Consider the following 22127-nt stretch of genomic DNA (forward strand, 5'->3'; position numbering starts at 1 on the left):
TTTTCCACATAAGGCGATCGTCCGTCGACCGACGTGTTGAAACCTTCCTTCTCTGGTGAAGCGCATAGTGAACCTTTTTTTATGTTAGCCAACGGTGGCCCAGTGGTGAGAGCATCCGCCTCGTTTATGGATGGTGCAGGGTTCGATACCCAGTATTGCCGGGTGCCACCCGGTCTCTAGTGGGTGCTAGCCTTTGATGTATAGAGTCCACCCGCTTCTGCTTCGCAAGTAAAATGGGCGCGTCGACACCGATTTCGGGGCACGGAACACAGAGACTACGCTGCACCTGCATTCACTTCGGAAAGATGGAAACCTGTCTTTTTCCGCAAAGACGCCAGCAGTTTGAATCGATAGGCGGCAATATTTTGAAATTAAGTTTCCTCGCCGGCATTTTTCTTGCCAGGCAAAGCGTCAACATAGTCATACAGAGGAAGAGAATCAATTTTAATGCTAACAATATTTATTCAGAGTTGTTCTCAGTGTGTGATCGGAATGTACAAAAGGGCAGAGTAAGACCATGCGTCCGAGACCGCCGAGTTCCTCTCTTGTCGGACCAGCACGTATGCGACTGGTAGGCAGGAGTACACTTACAAATTTCCAAGCAGCAAGATGTAAGGGTGCGCCTTTGGCGCGGAAGTCGTTGACGGCCCACATCGAACTTGAAAATGAGCCAGGAGCGCGCGCTGTGTCGCTCCCATGGTTACGTCGTTTAAAGACACAGTGGTGCCCGATCAAACTTGTCGTCACGGGGCTCGGGGCAATGGGTGGAAGTAGTCTTGGCGGAAACACTCCTAAGTGCAGGCTGTTAGGGTCGATTCCTGGGACCGCCGAAGAACAAATAACCTGCTTCTTAGTCTTCAAACGGCGGAGACAGCTTCGCGAAGAAAGAAGTTGGGTTTACCTCTCGTTTCGCCGTTCAGTGCAGGGATAGTTGCGAGTGTTTGTCCATGCTTCTGTTTTCGTTGTTTTGTTCGTGTTGCCTTATGTCTTTAATGGCCCGTGCTTCTGGAAAATAAGGTTGGAGGTAAAGCTGGCTGGGGCGGTTTTGTCGGGAAGACCAGAGAATGTGTGCGTCACGTCCATGGAAGAAAATTTTGTGTTTAATTTAATTTTTTGCTTTGATTCTTTGCAAGCTAGAAAAATAGAAAGTAACTTAAAACTAACTGCGTTACTTTTCGGAAGCAGTAACTCGTAAAGTAATTACATCCCCACGGTTTTTAAGAACTTTCATGACCATAGAATTTCCATTCTTTTAATAAGCAACCTTGGCATGTATGCATGCTCGCACTGATTGCTGTAACTTTACTCCTTCAATATTGTTAGGGAAGACATCTTAAAGTGAGATATAAAAACCCTTGCATCCTAGTCAATCAACACTTCTAGCTCAAATTCTGGTCCGCCAAATGAAGTGAAGCCAAGCAGCATCATGAAGCTAGCGGGATGCCATCCTCATTTTGCCACTGGCAGATGCCTGATCCTATAAACGTCTGCCGCCAACTGATTTTGATAAGTCCATTGTACAAAATACAGAAACAATGGCCCAGCGACAACAATAACAAAACATGGTAATAAGCTTCTGGCTTGCAGGAAATAAAACAGCGCGTTCAGTGCCAGCGCCTCCGTTGGCTAGTTCAAGTGAGTTCCCACAGGCTGTTCCCGAATTTTAATCCATGCATTTGTAACCACAATGATGACCTCTGCTCAACCGAGAGACGTCGCCACCGCAGGTCATGTAGGAGCCTGACAACCTTTCATCAGTAGCAGTGCTTTTTATTATTGGACGTTTATTTTGCACGTAGGAAAAAAGAAACAATCAGCAGGATTTCTGCTACACTGAGAAGTGACACCTCCAGCTGCCCTGCCTTGACAACGCACGGCGCCATGCAGTGAATACTTATGCTTAAATATATTAATTCACAACTTTTATTTAACGGGCAATCACGTTCAGACAATCATGTTTCTTGAGCAAAATGTTTCACAAAATACGGTGATGACATACGCCAAAGATAAAACGTTGGTTGGCTTGACACAAACCCGCTGCGAGAGATCGCAATATGGTCACGTTACGTTATGACGTCGCCCCATAAACAATTCTCACCTGCAGAGGTTCCTCTTTCCTTCATGAAAGTGCGATCCGCTGTCGTCCTGATATCTTTAGATAAATCTAGATAAATATCAACAATAATTGCCGTAAATCACGCAGAACATCCCGGCTATAAAGAACCTACAAGGCACCCCTGCGGGAGAGTCTGCTGCTTAGCACGCAGTGCATTTTACAGTCGATCCTATCCCATAAAATTCCATCCGGCACAATGAAATTTTCTTCAGTAAGAGGGAGAAGCAAATCATGCTTTCGGAGTGGGCACAGCACAAAACATATATCAGAGGTATCATGTGCACTCCTTAAATATTCCGCTTTATGGCGACAAACTGAGTCCTGTCGTAAAATCATCCAAGAGTCCGTCCTGCACCATATCAGTATATGTTTTATCATAGCTTCACCTAACAAACACATCACTTAGAAGAACGACAGCAGTGCTATAAAGACCACACTTATTATATTTCAACTAAGTGGCGGCTGAACCCAGCAGCATGGCAAACAGTGTACCAAGCAAATTATGCATCAAAGGTTTTCAACTCTGCTCTTCAACGTAGAATACTGGCCGCTTATGAATGCGTGCAAATCGTTTGTACGTAAAGAATTAAAGGTTGAAGGGAAAGATTTTTAGGGCACCGAAAGGGTTGCTACATATTTCAGATGTGATGAAAGCAGCGATCGCCCATGGGAATGAAAACAGGTTGAAAACGTCCTCAGGTACCGCAGCATAACAGCCATATATTCTTCACAAATGGCGCAAGAACATGCAAGAAAGGTTATCAAGAAATGATAAAGTTTCGCGCTGCTTACCAATGTCAGTTTACATGATTTATTGATTGGAGTGTAGTGTAACGAAGGTTATTGTCTAGTTAACACTTTGGTGCCCTTTGGTAATCTGAGGGAATTTTCTTGCTAAACGAGGTGTGGCATTGAACCGCGCGGCTGAATAAGAGAAAATACTAATCAAGAACCATCCTGAAAATTCGAAAGAGGTTGTACAGCAGCAGTGTTAAATAGTCGAGGAACAAGGAGCTTACAACATGAAAGGAAGCGTAAGCAATTCTGAGCACCACTACGTGCCTTAAGTAGCTAGTGCGGGACCAGCTGTCGAGGAGGAAAATAGGAGGATAAGAATTGGGTTGGTGAGCAGGTTAAAGTTTCAGACAACAGCCACTGATATCCATAAAAAAAAGACAAGCGTTGGACATTACCATCTAGCTAGCACTCGCCTATGGCGCTTTAACTTGAAACTTAACGTGCTGCTCAAAACTAGAATAATTTGGAAATCAAGCTACGTCGGAGAAAGGTTGGTAACGTAACAGGGCTTACAGTATAATTTTGGGTTAATAACAACCCAGGAAAACAAACAAGAAATGTTGCGCTGAAGTTTGACATGTAAAGCGGAGGTGACCAATTGTCTTTCGAGGTAACAGAATGGGTTATAAAGGGAGGTGAGAATGCAGCGCGGGAGGCAATGAATAATGCGGCGCGAAGGGTTTCGGGAAATATTCTTAGATAGGGGGCATTCCTGGCTTGCAAACTAGATAGCTGATATAAGATGAATGTGAGAGAATATCTTGCCATTGCAGAGAAAATAGAATGCCATTTAGTGCCGACAGCGAAAGAGTTTAGAGTTTTTTCAGGGTCTTCACCCTCCCTGAGCGACGAAATGAATTATAGCTACACGGTATACTTCCCTGTCTTGCACTACAGCAGGTTGGCTCACTATCAAAGCCAGGCAGGTCGCATGGCCGCCGATATCACACAATATTAAGCAGCCGCTCTCCGTCCCACATGACTTTTGTCTTGGTATACACCTCGATCACCATCTCTTGGCCACTAGATGGACAGGAATCACTTTGGTCACAGCGTTCAAAGCGCGCACACAGCGCCACCCACAGACTCTATGAAGCCGGCACAAATTATCCTAAGCATCTGCCGCCCCAGAAAGAGAGCACTTCAGCGACAGCCGTTTAACCTAACTTGTGGGCAACATCCGCAGAAAATACCTTTCTATATCGCACCGTCTATTGTCCTCCGGCACGAAGATGGCCTTTCAGCAGATGCACGGAAGCACCGCGTAACTGAAGCCCTCAGCGTCTTGAGCCTGCTGCTGAGGTACTCCCTAAGAGCCACGCGGAACATGTGCGAGCTGGCATTGTAGAGCACGAAGTTGATGGCGAAGTTTGTGTAGTACAGGAGCATGAAGTAGCGTTGGAGGACGTAAGGCAGCGAGCCTGTGGAACCATCAACGCCTCCGATGGAAAGCGCGAACACGTAGATGCGCATAACGTAGCTTGGAAAGTTTAGAAGCACGAATGCTGTGGACACGACGAGCAGCATTCTGGTGACTCCGATCTGAGTCGAATGCGCCATACCGCCGCCGCTGATGGCAGTTGGGGCTGTGTGATTTTCGGTGTTTCCCTCAGCTGACTTCCGGCTAGCAGGCGGCCCTGCAATGATGACGAAAACGGTTGGCATCACTTAATACATGGCGGAAAGGAAATACATTCTAAAGCACCCAAGCAGTTGACGCGGCAATGGTCCCAACGAGTGAAAATATAACACACTGTTCTTTGTCCCGCAAAACAAAAACAGAACCGAGGTATTTCATTCAAGTTAATAATTGTCATACTGGCACCTTTTTATTTCATAGCTCACTTATAAGCATAGTCACCGCCACCGCCACTTTGAGAAGGTGCTAATGTCTGAAAAAGCTCAATAAACAGAAATTTCTGAAAAAAAGACTCTACATGTAGGGCGAAAAAGCGCAAACAGCCTTTGTTCACTGCTCGAAACCGCCTTCAGATAAAAAAGAAATGTGATTGCACTAAGCTCCACGATAACGAAGATAAATAGGATACATACCACGTGGTATTTATCGCCGATAGCATTGTAGGATTTATAATTTCTAAGCACGCATGCGCTCCGTCAAGAAGTCTGTGAACTCCTGCTTATGCGGGCTTATGTTATATTTGTGATACCCCTTCCGATTCTTTGGAATGTAAGTTCTATTCATCAAAATGCAATGCAGCTCGCAATGAAGCCTGATTACGAGCCTGCAGCCGCGTACCTGATGTCAAATTATGTAAATACAGAAAAAAAACAAGTCTATTCGACCTCTGTTATTTCACCTGCGTTCCGCCATTTAATTAGGCATTTTTGTTCTGTGCGTTCGCGATCCATGCCACCAGAGTTATCTGTGTTATCGCCGAGCTTGTAACCATTTTGCATAACGCAATGAGCGTGCAGGCAAGGCGTACTTTTCTCTCGTTTGTGAGTGCTTAGGGCCGGAGGAGGTTGTTATTGACCAGGGTGTCCTAGAGGCCATTCGCCTCTGTCCGAAAGCACTGCACCATTAGGCAGGAATTAATAAATTAACGATTACTGATTTTCTAAGGAAATAAATTTATGCTCGTGTGCGACACTTTGTCATGGCTTGTTTTCCAGTTCACCTGATAATTCACCATTTGGTTAATTCTGGCGTATGTTCTGGTCCCGTGAAATCTGAAGGAACGTCATTTTGCTGTATTCTTACATACGATGTATTGAAAAAACAAAAAATTAATTGCATTTGAGCAAGACAAACTAGAAGCATTTGGCAGAAAAAAGAACATCAGACACAAAAATTCCAAAAAAAAGCATAAAAGTCTTTGTCAGACCACCGCAAGTTTTTTATTAATAATGGAAAAGTAATAAATGAGCATTGAACATCTGTAAACGGTGCGTATGCGTGAAATGAACCTTTAATTGTGATTTCATGTGCCATGATTGCTTTCTCTGCGATTTATGTTGAACAAAGGTTCAAGAAAGTTTAGATAAATATTACCTCTTTAATATTATTTGAATAAGGTATCGTATAGCTCAGAAGCTGAAGTTCTGCTGAAGTAATTAAAAAGGTGTTCGTCATGGCATTAAGGAGGATATTAGTAATGCTTATCTTGTCTCAATTCATTGTTGCCTCTTAGTGATTCCCCCCACGTTGTGTACGACACGCCAATGTTTTGACTCCGTTTTTGTCATTAAATGGCATTCTATTATCGCACTATTTCCTGCCCGTAGTTCGCTAAATGTTGGGTAGAGTTTCATTCCTGAGAGATGACGCTTAAATTCTTTCAACTACAGAAACAAAAGCAACACGTAAGTGACAAGTAATCAGTCTTCCACGATGTCTAAAAATAGACCTTGTTTATCGCAGAAACTACATCACCAACCCCACTATCATCATATATCTTGAGATGAAGACTCTCACCAGGGCAAAGCATTCATAATTTGACAACACACTTCTATCATTCTCAAGTCGTTAAGCCGTACATTATCCCATTTATTACCTGGCAACCCTTCAGGCAGCGCGGTTAGGCTAGCTTTCATAATTTTTCCTCCTGTTAGGCGCCTTCGCTGTTACAAGCCCCTCCGAACTGGCTAAGAACCGCCTTCGGCGTCAAACTCCGGAGCCCTAGTCATGGCCATGCGCCAGGCAAATGCTGGAAACTGCCCAGCTATGCACGGCAGCCAAGTGGTGTTCTGGGGAGAGCGCTGTTTCCACTACGAGGTTTTTAAATGCTGTTATATTTAGATTTAATGCCACTGGAACTAACGATTGAGATCTCGTCATGGGCCGATCAGGAATTAGAAAAAATGCTTTTGATTAAAAATGATATATATCGACAGTGAGTAATCATGATCTTAACCTTCAGCTATGACTCCCTGTGCCTCCTGCCTAGCTCTGCTTCCTCTTGATTTCCATTAAGTTGAGCTAAAGGCCCATTGGTTATCTCTTCTCCGCATTACACGTCCTATCAAATTACGTGACCTCTGAGCTTCGGATAGGACAGCGTCCACCCTTATTTCATACACAATTCACTCGCGTTACTTTTGGGAGCTCTTTCATCACTCCGAAGCCCAGATTGTTGTCAACATTCTGACCTCCAATCTATTTTGTCGGCCTCCAAGCATCCACCCTGCAGTTGAGTACTGGCAGAACACGTTGGTTAGGCATTTTTGTAAGGGTGGATATTGTTATGCTGTTTCTCACAACGTAAAATTGCTCGAAAATGCACTCACCCTTTCTCGCTCTGCTGATAATGTCTTTCTCGCCACCCAGTCTTCCATCACTATGCGGTCCCAGCAGAACCACTCCTTAATTGCTTAGAGTTCCTCGCCGTCTAGAGTTAACTGTCTTAAATTATCAATACTATTTACATTCCCGTAGTCTTCACCATATTGGATTTTATACTATCCTTCGTAGTTCCTGGTTTAGTTTTTCGATCATAGGGCTCAAATTAACCTGTGAGGTAATTTGCTGAAAATAACACCGTCAGCATGCTAAGAAGGCCAGCGTTTTTGCCATTTACTCATATGTCTCGCTTCCGAGTCCAAGCTTCAGAAAGCATATAGCTGGAACGCAGAGTTACAGCGAAAAAATCGAGTCTCTGTGTCTGACTCCGTTAGAGATTTTTGTTTCCTTACCTTCTGCTTTTGGGTTCTCTGATGTCCCTGATGATGTTTTTGGAGATTTTTTCTTCCTGGAATCTTTACACACGCTTTACTCCACCTGGTCGCGCATCGTGTGCATTACTGCTCGTGTTCTAACTGGCTTAGATGCCTTTTAGTGTGGTACTAAGTTCACAGAAAGGATTTTTTACTTAAAACCATTGTTCATTTTGACAATACGCTTTTCGAGCTAAAAGTGCGCTTTCTTAGGAATGGCATTGTAACCGGCATTATGCATTAAAACAAAGCTAAGCCGTGGTTACTAGAAGGATGATTAACCATTATCTATTAGGTACGTTTTAACTATAAACTCGGGTTTCGCTTATTTAGCGGCTTCTTTCTCACAGTAAATAATACCCATATCAGTTTTCTGATTTCGAAAAGTGCGATTCTCGTCGCCGCTCCAGAGTAAGGAATCTTGGGTACCATCAGTGGACAAACCGAAAACGCGTTGCCGGGCATCCCACATAGCCAAGCTAGCGAGCGCGTGACCTCAGCGGTGCGCGTGTAACAAATCACACGCCCTAATTCCGGATGTGTGCGATGGGGACGAGGGGTGATCTAGGAATTTTAAAAACAAAAGCCGCGCTAGGAACAGGTCACAGGAAAGAAACAGACATGAGGAGTGCGGACTTACAACTGTTTATTGATGTAAGGCCGTGAGTGAAGGCGATAAAGGTTCGTGATGAGGGAGCAGGGACGAGAGGTTGCCTGCATGAGCTGGTTCGGCAATCGGTTTCGGTTTCGCCCGTGTAGAGGTATGTTAGAATCGCAGTTCTGCAAATCTAAAAACAAATGGATATTACAGTGCGCTACAAACTTCAAAAGAGAAACGCCTGAATGTAACGGTTGAAAAGCTACCTGTTTGTAATTGGCTGTGAAGCTTACTCATCAATATCTCCTAACTGTATTTCGACGCGAAACGCCGCTGGAAACAACGCCGAGATGAAAACGCTCTTTAAAAAAAACCCTTTTTTTTGCTTCCTAATAGTCTTAGTTTAAGCAACCTGCATAGTTGTCCGTTTGTGCTTTCCTCGTTCTTGTGCAACTTCACTCACGTTGGGAACGTGACCTACATTCAGATTTCTCCTAAAACTAGCCTGTTCCTTAGAAAACCAGGAGTCTGATGTTGCTATCATTGCTGACGTTGCTGACGTTGCTAACGACCAGCGATTAGCTTGCCTTCACATTGCATGCCCTGCCTAAGCCCATTTCTTCTTCTTGATTGCCACCAGAATGTCATTGGCCTGCGTTTGTTCCCTCACTAACTCTTCCCGCTTCCATTCTCTTAACGTTAAACCTATGACTTTTCTTCCCTTAGCTCGCTGTGTTGTCCAACCCTTTTCGTTAGCATCTATCTCTGCCCACAGGTGAGCACCGTCAAGATACAGCTGTTGTATACTTCACTCTTGAGGGATATGGGTGAGCTGCGATTCATGATCTGAGAGAACCTGCCATATGGGCTCTACCCCATTCTTATTCATTTCATCTTCATTATTTCTTGTTTATTTTCGAACGAAATGTCCATTTTCTGAATGCCCGGATTCCAAGAAGTAATGATAGTTATTCTGGCTGCTGCACTAGTCAGTAAAGAATTCTACTGCTGTAACTAGATATTGAAGTCACTAAGAGCACTACCGTCCAGTGTGTGTAGCTGTACTTCAAGAGCATGTGTGTATTTCGAGAACACGTGCGCAGTTCCATTTTGAGTGAGTACTTAATTTAAAAACATGATGAGAAAACAACACCTCCCCACGATATGTCTCCTCTTCTTGCGTTTCGGTGGGGCAGCTTGAACATTGCGAGACGGATGTAAACAGACAAATTAGACTTATCGCTGCCTTCTTTGTGTATCTGCGTCAGTGTCTCAAGATTCAAGCCTGACCCATCCAAAAGGATTCGTTCCAACTGGTCTGGAAACATGCCCTTCTCCTTGTGTCCCGTGTCAGCGCACTGTTTTCTCATAAACACTGCCGTGTTTCCATCGTACTACGCACATCTGGTTCCTACCGATATATAATTACCTTTTCTTATTGCCTTCATGCTTCCTCAGTGGCTTAGTGCCTGCTCTATTATTTTAGCACGCGTACTGGTGCCGCTTACCGTATGGCTTTTGAGTAACGCTCACAAACCTTTAACTTGTACGTTATCTTTGAGGTTCTAGACCTTAAAGCTCTGACCTATTTTTATGGTCTTTGGCTTCCTGCGAAGGTACGCCAATGTCACACTCAGCTCACATACCTCCGACTGCAACTGTGCACTTCTCGACAATCTCTGTAAGACAGTCGTTCTTCCCCTCAGCATGAAATTCCAATTCGTACCTGAATGTGCGTTCGCTCTGAAGGTATGGACCGGGCGAACATTTTACTTTACGGCTCATTCATTCATGTCAGTCCACTGAATGCCTCCTTAGCTCTCTTTTCAAGCATAGTCAAATTTCAGCCTCGCTGTTCCATATCCGCTGTACGTGATCGTGCCGTATCCATCTCCATTCCGCACGACGCCGACCCAGGTGCCCATTATAACCTCTATTGAATTCTCAGTTTTCTTATTCATGCTGTTTCATATTTCATGTTATATTTCCCCTCTAAATTCTCGCCTTAACTTTTTCGTTCTATTTCCGGGCTGACGTTGATCTGAACAGTTTAATACGTTCTTACTTCTTTTATTGTCTATACAGCATTCTCAGAGAAACTTTTGACTGTATCGTGCTCTGGACTGTCTTTTTCACCTTTCAGCTTGCTTTTCGTCTGTTCTCTTATTTTGACGGTGATCGTCCTCGCCGTTTCGCCCATAAGAACAGGCTGCTAAAAATCTGCAGGAAATTGTGAACACTCGCGTTAGGAAGCTGCAATGCATTGTGCAGCTCAATATAGCTAAATAGCTGTATGATGCGGTCGAACAGCTTGCACTTAAGGTCATTATTGTATTTATACACATATTCACTGCTGATTTCTGGAACCGTCACTAAAACAATATAACGGAAATATGCGCTTTAAAACGCAGTAAATTGAGCGCATATCGCATGCGATGTTTGCGTGCGCGCACAGTACTTGCCTGATGTTTCTCCAAGTGGCCGGCTGCCGTCGCAGCCCATCCTCTGGCGACGATATCGTGCGTAGAAGAGGTACACCGACCGGCCGATCATGGCATTCATGGTGGTGATAAGGAAGAAGGGCACGATGAGCGTCAGCACTGTGTCCAGGATGTTCATGTAGTACAGGGCGCTGAAAAAGAAACAGAACACAATGGTTCTTGCTCCGAGATGGACACAAATCTCGGTTGTCAACGTCTGCGCGAAACCACGATCAGAAATGTTTTTTTTTTGTTCATGTTTGGCTTCACACTACGCGTTCGTAAAGGCAGGACCCGAGAAGAGAGTTGAGTGAGGGATTATGCAAACGTTACAAGAACAGGTTACTCTTTCAAGTGCAATATGAGCACCGAACTAAGAACAAAAGGGTACCTATTATATCTGAGCTTTTGTTAACCTCTTTGTCTCTTCAGAAGACCGCCACACAGCACGGCAGCTGCAACGTGTCAGTCTCTAGAAAGGAATTTGTAGTCACTACAACATTGCTGGAAATGGAGAAAAGGTTGATTCAAATGCCCTCGCTGCTCCTAAAGCAGCAGACTCAGCTCTGATGCGCTAGTTATAAACCGGTGCGCCTTACATCCTAGGCAAATTCTCCGTAGAGAGAGCAAATAGTGACAGGTTCTGAACACCAGCAAAGCCTCTTATATTACAGTTGCTCCTGAGCCTCTCTTGATCATACCACTCAATTTGAACCCCTAAGTTCCAACAACACTGAGGCTGCTCCTCACCGATGGTTATGTAAGGTTCTCGTCGTGTAAAAGCAAGAAGACTAAAGAGGAAGCAGCACAACGCGTGGAACTTCTAGTTTTATAGTGCTTAAGGCATTGTCCTCAAGTTCAGAACCATTCTGATTTATCAGGCGCATGGTAAATCTTGTCTAACTTCAAAGTCTACGTGTCCACGTACATAGTTTAAGGCTTTCACATTCTCGTCAATGTACTGTACCAGCATAAATTTTCTACAGCCGGTATGCATTCGATCTTATCGTGGTCATATATTTTGAATGTTTCGTCGGTTTGTGATAACCGCATTTTAACTGTTCCGTGGGTTTACACTGCCATCGGACACAGGGACTTCTGAAGTCCGCATTCGTTTATCACTTGCACGTAGTAAACATACAGGCTTGCTGAGCTATGTGGCAGAAGTGTTGGTACGGCTCCTGGTTCATGCGAATATCATGGCAGCAGCCAGTTCTCTATTCTTATGCACATGCAATCGCATATTTATCCGAGAAGCTGCATATGTAGGGAAGATGCGCTGATACACATTGTTTTCTTGGCTACAGGTGGTGATTATGTGCAAGAACAGCCAGTGTACTGCCTACATCAAAATCAACATAAACGACGATACCTCTCACGTGCAAAAAATCTTTTTGTGTGGTTAATAATAGGTTCTTTGACAAGTGTGCTTATGATATCCTTGTTAAAGTTGGCCCACCCTTAACTTTTTTCAAGAACATCTAGGTGGCTTGTCACGAAGAGGGTGTGACACAAGGACGAAGAGATCTTGGCTGTGAAAAACATCGATACCTTCTGCGAACGCTTCAGGGAACACATTTTCTTATAAGCAGGCCCTCAGAAAAGCAAGAGTTAAGCATTGAAACCATGTTACTTTTCAAGTGAACTAAGCCACTGCATTTTGCGATTTGTGCGGTTGGCATCTGCCTTAACGTAGTCGAATAACACTTCAGCATGTTATTCGTATTCAGAATTGGGGCCGAACGTTTGCTCATTTGTTCACTGGAGAACTTTCTTGGGAGGGGGGGGGGGGAGAGGTGGCTCTCCCGACTTCAGCTTAAAGCATGCAACACAAGAACACTGCTTCAAGTCCCTCGTTGCGATGTTTTTTTTCGATGTTAATGACACCTACTTAGAAGATGCAGCTCGACGTTTTTAAAATCTGCCAAAGGCCTTCATACAATATTATAGGCACCATCAGCGTCCAATGAACCGCGAAGAGGAAAACGGATAGCGACTACAACCGTGATTCTTTGAAGGACTGTAGACCCCTCATTCTAGCGCCATGTTTTAACGCGAAAGAGTTAAGGCTCCCGTTGTGCTGAAAATCCGGCGGCATCGTCGCCGTCGGTGTTGTGAACGAAAAATCTCCGGAGAGGCAACCTTAGTTGGCCAGACTAGGAGATGGAACCTTGCCCCGTCATCACAACCTGCCCACCAGATTGTGCGCGAACTTACTACCGTGGGAGGGGCCAGTTCAATTATTGATTGTTCGTGAACAGCTGCTCAGAACGAAAATCCTTGGTTGCACAATCCCTACCGATGGCAGCAATTGCCGTCACAGGGCCATCGATTAACGCTGCACAACTGAGCCTAAAATGGTACGAGAACTTCTGGGCACCTATGAATGTAAAGCCGAGAATGACCAACTCCGCATATATGGACGCCAACCCGCTAAAGCTACCGCGTCTTCAGACGCCCTTAAGACGGAGCTTAAGTGCCCCCTCCAAGCTTTCTTCTCTCTAATGATGCATAGGACATCATATTATATAAATCTACACGCGGTATTTGCCTAATATGAGAGGATTGAATTTCTTCTCCCGTGCTGTTTCGGCTTGTGTTCCATTAACCGAACGATGACTGTGAAGTGCCCAGCCGCCGTAAGACGTCAAAAAACTGCTACATAACCTCTGTTACGTCGTTTGTTATTATTACCGAATATTGCCTCTTCTCATTCCTTCTCTTGATGCGGGAATTCACTCCAATGCTTAAGCGTTTATTTATTTATTTGTTTATTCATTTATATATACAAGTACAACCTGTGTCCGTAAATTTTCGACACAAAGTCCATTAAAAATGCGTTTAACACTGAAATCAGTTGTGCAGCACCCCTTAGAAATAGTCTCCCTTGCAGTCTATAGACAGCTTCCAACGCTTCTCGAGGTCTTGGAAAAAATTGTAAAACGCTTCTTTTGGCAGGGCTGTAAGCTCCTTTGTCGTGGCGCCTTGAATGGCCTCCACGCTCCCCATCTGGCGACCTTTTAGGGCGCTCTTCACACGAGGAAACAGGAAAAAATCCCATAGAGAGAGGTCAGACGAGTATGGTGAATGGGGAAATACAGTAATGCTGTGCTTGGCGAAAAATTCTGTCACGCTGCGAGCAGTGTGCGGCCTTGCGCTATCGTGAAGAAGGCTCCATTGTCCAGATGCGCATAAGTCAGGGCGACGGTGTCGCAGTGCATCACGCATGTGTCGGAGCACGCGGATACAAAACTCCTGATTCACCGTCTGCCCTTGTGGGACGAACTCGTGGTGTATGACACCTCTTGCATCGAAAAAAACTATGAGCATCGTCTTTGTTTTGGTCTTCTGTCACCGCACCTTTCTCGACGCTGGAGAGCTTGTGGACCACCATTCGGCGATGTCTCTTTGTTTGAGAATCGCATTGAAAACACCATGTTTCGTCTTCAGCAATGATGCCGTCGACGAATGCAGCATCCTTCTCTGCCTCGGAGAGCAAATCAGTGCTCACTGATACCCGCGTGTCCTTCTGGTCCTGTGTAAGAGAGTGCGGCACAAGTCTGGCATTCAGCTTTCGTTTCCCCAAGTTCTAACGCAAAATTCGGTAGCATGTTGGCTTACTAATGTCGAGAACATCTGATAGCATTCGGAACAAATGATGCCGCCTTGCTGTACAATTTCTCTTATTCGATCCACGTTGTTTTCATTCCGTGAGGTTGAAGGGCACCCCTGCCTTGTGTCGTCTTCCACCGATGTTCTCCCCGAAACGAACCTCTTGTGCCACTCGAAAACTGGCGCCCGCGATAATGTCTCGTTTCAGTAAGCGTCACGAAGGAGCTCATACGTCTGCGTGGGTGTCTTGCCAAGCTTCACACAGAATTTTATGTTTACATGCTGTTCGAAGTGGACGTCCATGTCTCCACTTTCACTCACGGTAGAATGCGCAGACGACTAGTGACAACGTATTTTTCTACATGTATTGCCATCTTGCGGCTGCCACAGCCATTAACATAAGTAGCTCAGATTAGCCTGAAAAGATGGCGCCACACATGCGCGCCAACATTTCTTTACGGACAAAGGTTGTACCTGCAACACCACAAAGGCATTATTGCAGCGAGGGGGAGGGGCAATTGGAGAAAAATGAACATGTGACAAAATATGTCACATATAAAGACATGTAAAGACCTAAGCACAGTTGGTAAAGGCAAGAAAGTAACAAAATACGTAACATAGATAGTGAATTGTAGCGTATAAGGAATACATCACGTGTTTTTTAAGGCTCACGTGCCCTAATCAGTTCGTACACGTCACGGCAACCGTCCAGTTGATAAAACCAAAAGCGGAACAGCACCAGGAAGAAATTCAAATTATAAATTCATTCGCGGTCGTAGCGGAATACAACGGGGTGGTCCAATTATACCAATGTCTCACGCATAATTTTAAAAAAAGCACACAAGCAAAAATGTGGTTGCATTCTCCTTTAACACTTGCAAAGAACGCTCGTCGCGTCATCAAAGCAAAGTCCCCTACGTAAGCATTCAGTCTCGTTCAACTATGACCTTCTCGTTTGCCTATTCTTGGTTCGCTTCTCTCGTTTACATTTCAAGTGCCCCCGATTGTACATCCGTATTTACTGCAAGAGTGAGACATACACTGACCATTTAAGCCAACTTTTGCAACCGCAGCGCGCCCCATCTCGTGACTAGAAGGGAGCAGCGCTTCACCTTAGGGAGACTTTAGGACCCATAAAAGACAACGTCCACGAGATGAGACGACGATGTCTTCCGACTACCTCCAGTCGCAAAGTTGGCCCGTACCATCCGGCAGAATACGCATAATGCGAGCGCGAACCTCTAATCGGAATGCCTAAAACGCACTAAAAAACGTTTAATGGAATACGTAGGCTGCTTGGTAACGCCCTTTTCGGCTTTTGTTGCCGGGAAACTTCGGCGGCACTTAGCAGCTAGCGTCCTCTCTTGACCCGCGGGATACGTGGCGTTTATTACTTTACCGCTCCCTCTCACCTACTTCTGCTGTATGCATGCACCCCCCCCCCCTCCCGTCCGCTCAGTGGTCGGCGTACATCATTCGTTGACCTGTCTAAGGAGCCGCAAATAGCGGGTCGGCCGACATCCGAAAGCGACCTTTAGCGGAAACATTAGTTCAAGTTGCCCTCACGGGACAGAGGCCTTCGTCCTGCATGCTTGGGTGTTTCTCGTCGCCTATCGAGAGTAGAGGCTACCCTAAGGAAAACGCTAAATGTCATTTTGTTAAACGAGTGTCCTGCGTGAACTAAAACTACCTCCACAAATCACTGCGCCGGAGTAAAGGCGCTGACGGCTGTTCGCATATCAATCGAGCCACGCGCCAGGCCCAGCTGCAGAGGAACTTTTGTCATGCTGTTCTTAACGCGCTCGGCAGACCCTCCAAGAACTCAACTGCTGTCCTTCACGGGTAGCCTTCAGAGTGCCCTCTGACAGGGAACGTTATGAAGCACGGTCCACGTGTACGCAGCGGATGAGTGTTGCTTCAAATCATGTAAAATCAATTTTATTCACAACCCTCGTAAAAAAAGACATGCAAATCATCTGGGGCGTTAGCCTTCTCGGCTAGACATAGGGCGATGCAGGAAATGCAAAAGTTAATGCAACACAACTCAGTATTATCAATCAAATTCGTGTACAACAAAGATGTACGACAGTTATATAATATGTAAAACGAAATGCACATGCCATTATAAAAAAAGTGACATGCATGCAAGAAAAACTGCTTTATAATGGAGCCAAATATAGACTGCTTTGGAAGAAAGCCTTTCATTTTGGCCGTTGAAAAAAGATGTTTCTTTATGTTTCCATTTAGTTGGTTCAAAATTATGGCAGCAGCATATCAAATAGTTCTTTTACCATACACATTTTGTTAACAACTGGCTGGTTAAAACGACGGTTTAAAAAACTCCCGGTTGGACGAGATGGATATACGAAACCCGATGATAGTAATATGAAACCCCGCACAGGAAAGAATGAAGTCACATCTAGGTCACGGAAGGTTGGAGCGGTTCTATCTGTGAGTTTACTATGTGTTATTATACGAAGGGTTCTTTTTTGTAATTTTTTCCCGCTAGGGAACGCGCGAAGGAGAGAGGTAAAGAAGAAAAGAAGAAAGGGTGTGCAGCAGTGGAAGCCTCCAGAATAAAGAGCGGGTATTCTTGAGCTTAGCCTGCATAGAAACGCGGCGGGGGTTCACAAAAGGTTTTTTCATTTCGCTTCCCCTTCCTAAGCAGCCCACTGAGCGAGAGAAAGATTGTGCGAGCGCGCGTGAAGAAAGAAAAGGAATTGAAAGGAAAGTGCAGGGGCCTGTAGAGTTATAGCGAAAAGGCCTCCTTCACAGCCCTCGTGTGGATAATAATTTTAAAGAATGAAGAGATGAAAGAACAGACGGAGGTCGCCGCCACCTACGCCAAAGCTTCGACTTTCGCTGGTTAGGTGTAGTTTGACATCGACTGGAAGGGGACCGGTGGTCAGGACGAATAATGTAAAAGATATTCGACACTGGACATATTAAAACTCTCTATATTGTAACGTGAAGGTGTGTAACACAAGCAGGCAATATATTTAATGAAAGAAAGCACACAGCGTGGCGAAGCCGAAAAACCGCGGAAGCTGGGCTCAGCGCCACCAACGCATTTCGTTCTCTTCGCCTCACTTCGTTCTCTTCGCGTTGCACGCACGAGCGTAGCATGTGGTTCACGTCTACGGCCGTAACATAGCTCCCGGCGCTAATTGGAAGATGCAGCAGGAGCGTGGCAGGGCTTGAGGCGGACGACATGAGCGATGTCAGTCGCAGGTCGTGTTGACGATGTCGAAGAATAGAGGGGAGTAATCTTGTAGCTCATGTCGGTCACCTGACGGAGCACTCGATACGGCCCACTGCAGTATCTCTGAGACCGACACGGCGAGAAGGGGACCAAACGAGCACGAGTGAGCCCGGTAAATAAGATACTGGACGATGCCGGCGGTCGTAAACGGATTTCTGGTAGGTCTGGGCGGCGGGGAGCTGGTCGTGGGCGATATGGCGGACCATAGTTACTTGGGAAATTGCGTCACGTACATGCATCATGGTTGAGTGAGCAGAGGCCGGTAGCCGTGTATCCAAGGACGGGGCTGGATGCCGATCAAACACAAGGAAGAAAGGCGAATAGCCGGTGATGCCATGCCGCGCCGAATTATAGGCAAAGGTGACGCAGGGCAACGCAACGTCCCAATCGCAGTGGTCGGGGGAGACATACGTAGATAGCATATCAGCCAGGGTCCTGTTGAGGCGCTCGGTAAGCCCGTTCGTCTTTGGATGGTAGGCTGTTGTCAGCTTATGCTGCGTGGCACAAAACCGGAGGATGTCGTGAACTACCCGGACAAAATTTGCAGCCGCGGTTCGTTAGCAATTGCTGTAGAGCGCCGTGGTGAAGGATTACTTTCTGAAACAGGAAATCTGCGACATCGGTTACGCAAGCGTATCGGATCGCATGGTCGGTCGCGACAGCAATCCAACGGTTGCCGGTATAGGACGTCGGGAAATGTCCGAGAAGGCCTACTCCAACAAAATAGAAGTGTTCTAGCGGTACATCCGTAGGTTGTATAAGGCCATCAGGCAACGTGGATGGTTTCTTCCTGCGGTACAGACCGGGCCAAAACAAGCGGCGTCGGACGCGATTGCATGTGCAGGAGACACACAGATGGCCCGCGGTCAGCAGGTCGTGTAGTTCCGCTAGGACAGATGAACAGAGGCGCTGGGGAACGGCTAGCAGGAGCGGAGGTCCGTCAGGACGAAGGCTGTGGTGGTATAGGATGTCATCCTGAAGGGCGAAGAGTTTCAGTGAAGGATCTGGGCTGGCACAGTTGAGGTGATCAATGATGGAGCGCAAGGAAGAGTATTGGTGTTGCTCGTCCACGGTGTTAAGTAGATCGAAGATGGCGAAGAGGCACGGGCCGAGATCGGTGTCTCCACAGGGCGCCGAGGCAGGTAGTCGGTGTCCTGATGGAGAAGCCCTGACTTGTAATGAACGGCGTAAGAATACTCCTGGAGGCGCGACGCCCAACGGCCGAGTCGGCGTGTGGGGTCCTTCAGTGAAGAAAGCCAACAAAGGACATGGTGATCGGTCACAACGTCGAATAGACGGCCAAACAGGCAGGGTCGGAACTTAGCTACGGCCCAAACAAGGGCGAGACACTGGCGCTCTGTGATTCTGTAATTTCGCTCAGCGGTCGAAAGGAGGCGGCCGTTGTATGCAATAACGCGTTCTTGACCCCGTTGACATTCGGCGAGCACGGCGCCGATCCCATATCCGCTGGCGCCTGTGCGAACTTCAGTCGGAGCCGATAAATCAAAGTAGGCCAAAACCACTGGTGAGGTGAGCAAGTGGACTAGCGAAGAAAAGGCGTCCTCTTGGACAGGGCCCCATGTAAAAGGGGTGTCTTCCTGCAGGAGGTCAGTGAGGGGACGAGCGATGCCGGCAAAATTTTTTTATGAAACGGCGGAAGTAAGAGCAGAGGCCGACGAAGCTGCGCACATTCGTAGACGATTGGGAAATAGGGAAGCCTGAGGGCTTTAACTTTAACAGGATCTGGGCGGTCACCAGAATCGTCAAGCAGATGTCCGAGAAATGTGAGTTCGCGGCGACCGAATTGGCATTTCGACGAGTTCAGCTGAAGCCCGGTGATACGGAAGACAGAAGGAATGCTCGCCAGTATTTCGAGGTGCGTGGGAAATGGGGCGAAAAAAGCACTACATCGTTCAGGTAACATAGACATGTGGACCATTTAAAACCTGGAAGCAAGGAGTCCATCGATGTTTCAATGGTAGCTGGCACATTGCACAGACCGAATGGAATGACTCTGAACTGATATAAGCCGTCACGAGTGACGAATGCGGTCTTTTCACGATTATTATCATCAAAATCAATTTGCCAATACCCTGACCGAAGATCGATGGAAGAGAAGTATTCGGCTCCGAGAAGACAGTCCAAAGCATCATCTATTCTAGGGACAGGATAGACGTCTTTTTTCGTGATGCTGTTGAGGCGTCGGTAAACAACGCAAAAGCGCCAGCTGCCGTCCTTATTTTTAATGAGCACGACAGGTGAGGCCTAAGGGCTCGACGAGGGCTCTATTATGTCTCGACTGAGCACCTTGTCCGCCTTTTTCTGTATGATGGTGCGTTCTGTACTAGATACTCGATACGGTGATCGGTGTGTAGGAGCAACGTCGCTCCCAGACTCTGCAGCCATCAGTTTTCTGATCGGGGGTGGTCATATGGGGCCGGAGACGACGGGCGGCGGGGTCGCGGCGATGGAGATCGACGGCTCTGAGGTGACGACCAACGGTTCGCATGAGGGGTCAGAGTGTTGTGGCCATAAAATGACGTTTCCGAGGGTGAGGAAGAAGGACGGGAATATGCGGAGTTTGGGTAGTGGCGGTAGGGCGAGGACGGGCGGCTCTGGCAGGGGCGAGATATGTGGCCAACTCGTGAGCAGATAGGCCCGTCGTCCGATGCTCTTCACTCGTTTGGATTGCGGATGCGGCGAGAGTAGTGAGTACGTCCAGAACCGAACTCCGGGGACGCGCGGCGAGCACCTGGGGAACTAATGGAACAAACAGGTTGGATCCCGACATTGGCGAATTCTTGCCAAACAACAGCCTGTATGAGCGATACTGCCGGAGTGCTGTCAGGTGCGGGTGGTTGAAGAGAAACGGGGGACATTGCCTCCAGTTCCTGGCGCACAAATCGTGTTAGGCTCTGAGATGTCGATGGGTGGCACATTGGAGTCGAGTCTACGCAGGACGACGTCGCAGTCCTAATTGATAATCGCATGAACTGCGGAGAAATTTGGCGGCTCTTCGCTTGTTCGAACTGGCGGCATTCTTTGATGACTGCGTCAACTGTTCCGCCGTCCTTGCATACAAACAGGTTGAAGGCGTCATCTGCAGTGCCTCTGAGCACGTGGCCAACTATGTCGGTCTCTGGCATAGCATCGTCAAATTTCATGCAGAGGGCTAGTATGTCCTGAATGTATCAGACATAGGACTCTGTGGCCATTTGTGCACGACACGCAAGCTCTTTCTTCGCAGCCAACTGACGCCCTATTGGCTTACCAAACAAGTCGCAGAGCTTGCGCTTGCAAAGGTCCCAAGTGGTAGTTGTAAGGTCGTCCTCACCATCAGGTGAGGTCGTGTAAAAGCCGCACTTTTTCATCAAAATTTTCCTATGCGGGTTAAACACGAACCAGACCTACAGCTACTGAGATTTCTCTGTCAGACAATTAAAAAGCTGACGAGAGATACGAACACATTATTTCACCACTCACCACCGCTCTCGCGCTAATCGCCCTCGGACGAGATCGCCTCACTGGCGTGCTCCTAAAGCAGGTCGTCCTCTGTGCCGCACATGGCGTTTGACAACCCCGTGACCCTAAAACTCTTTGAGATGGTGTCCGCGGACAACGAACGCCACGCGTGCAGAATCCAAGCGCACACTTGATGGAGGGACGCTCGTTTCCGCAGCCCTGCCAGAGTTGTTCCGTGGTTGCCCGCGGCGATCTAGTCGGCGTAGCCCTGCTACATCTTCGTTTGTATGCTCACATTGACCCTGTGAGAAGTTCAACAAGGGTTTCGACGAGACCGGATGAAAGCACCGGCGCACATACGCGTCTTGTATCGGCTAACCAAAATGAAGAAATTGATGTTGCTTATCACTGGGAATCGCTATTGTGAATTTAACACAAGGACCGCATTCATTCAGCAGCTATCAAGTTATCAATAAGCTTTTTCTGAAGGCCATCCACACGAGTAATAATCAATTAGTTATCCACGTACTGAAATATGCCCTGACTGTGGTCCTGTCAACAAGCTCAAAAGGTCATTTTCCAGAAGAGGTGCCACCTTGGATCCGATACGAACACCGGATGCTTCATTAAACGAGAGTCATTCACATTCAACAACAGCTGAAGACAACTTAAACGATAAAATTTCTAACATGTTTCGGCATGTTGCATTTGTCGATGGAACAAACCTTGTATTCGTTTAGGTAAAGGCGCAATTTTTGACCGACTGGATGAGCTCACTGCATGAATAAGATTAATACAGGTCTATAGATCTACACTGGAGGACATCCAAGTTCCCGGGTTCTCACGCTTGAGGTACTCAACCAGCGGCTCAGATTTAGGAATCGAGAACAATTCAGGCGCGTCCAGCGATGCCAGATGCTTTTTTAAGATGGCCCGAGACCGCATGCTGCCACGTCCCAAGTTTTGAGGTGTGCTCTCCACTGTATTTAAAAAATGCACCTGTCCTTCAATAAGCCCATTTGATGATCTTACCTTTTTCGCGCTTCCGCCTACGTCTTGTTGTTTCCGCTGTAGACACAAAATTAATACCTACCAAGTCACCAAAGGTTGAGCTTTAATCAGTGA

General features: G+C 46.6%; 1 protein-coding gene across 1 annotated transcript in view; it reads right to left on the bottom strand.

Moving 5' to 3' along the window:
• Positions 1-4111: 4111 nt before the first annotated feature.
• LOC144120206 (growth hormone secretagogue receptor type 1-like) overlaps positions 4112-22127 on the bottom strand; it is a 225304-nt gene continuing 207288 nt past the window's right edge. The window contains exons 4-5 of the mRNA XM_077652621.1: positions 10649-10818; positions 4112-4551 (exon numbers count right to left, since the gene is read on the bottom strand). Of these exons, the coding sequence (XP_077508747.1) occupies positions 4112-4551; positions 10649-10818 (610 nt within the window). The remainder of the gene's footprint in view (positions 4552-10648; positions 10819-22127) is intronic.

The sequence above is a fragment of the Amblyomma americanum genome, chromosome 2, assembly GCF_052857255.1.
Source record: "Amblyomma americanum isolate KBUSLIRL-KWMA chromosome 2, ASM5285725v1, whole genome shotgun sequence".
NCBI classification, from domain to species: domain Eukaryota; kingdom Metazoa; phylum Arthropoda; class Arachnida; order Ixodida; family Ixodidae; genus Amblyomma; species Amblyomma americanum.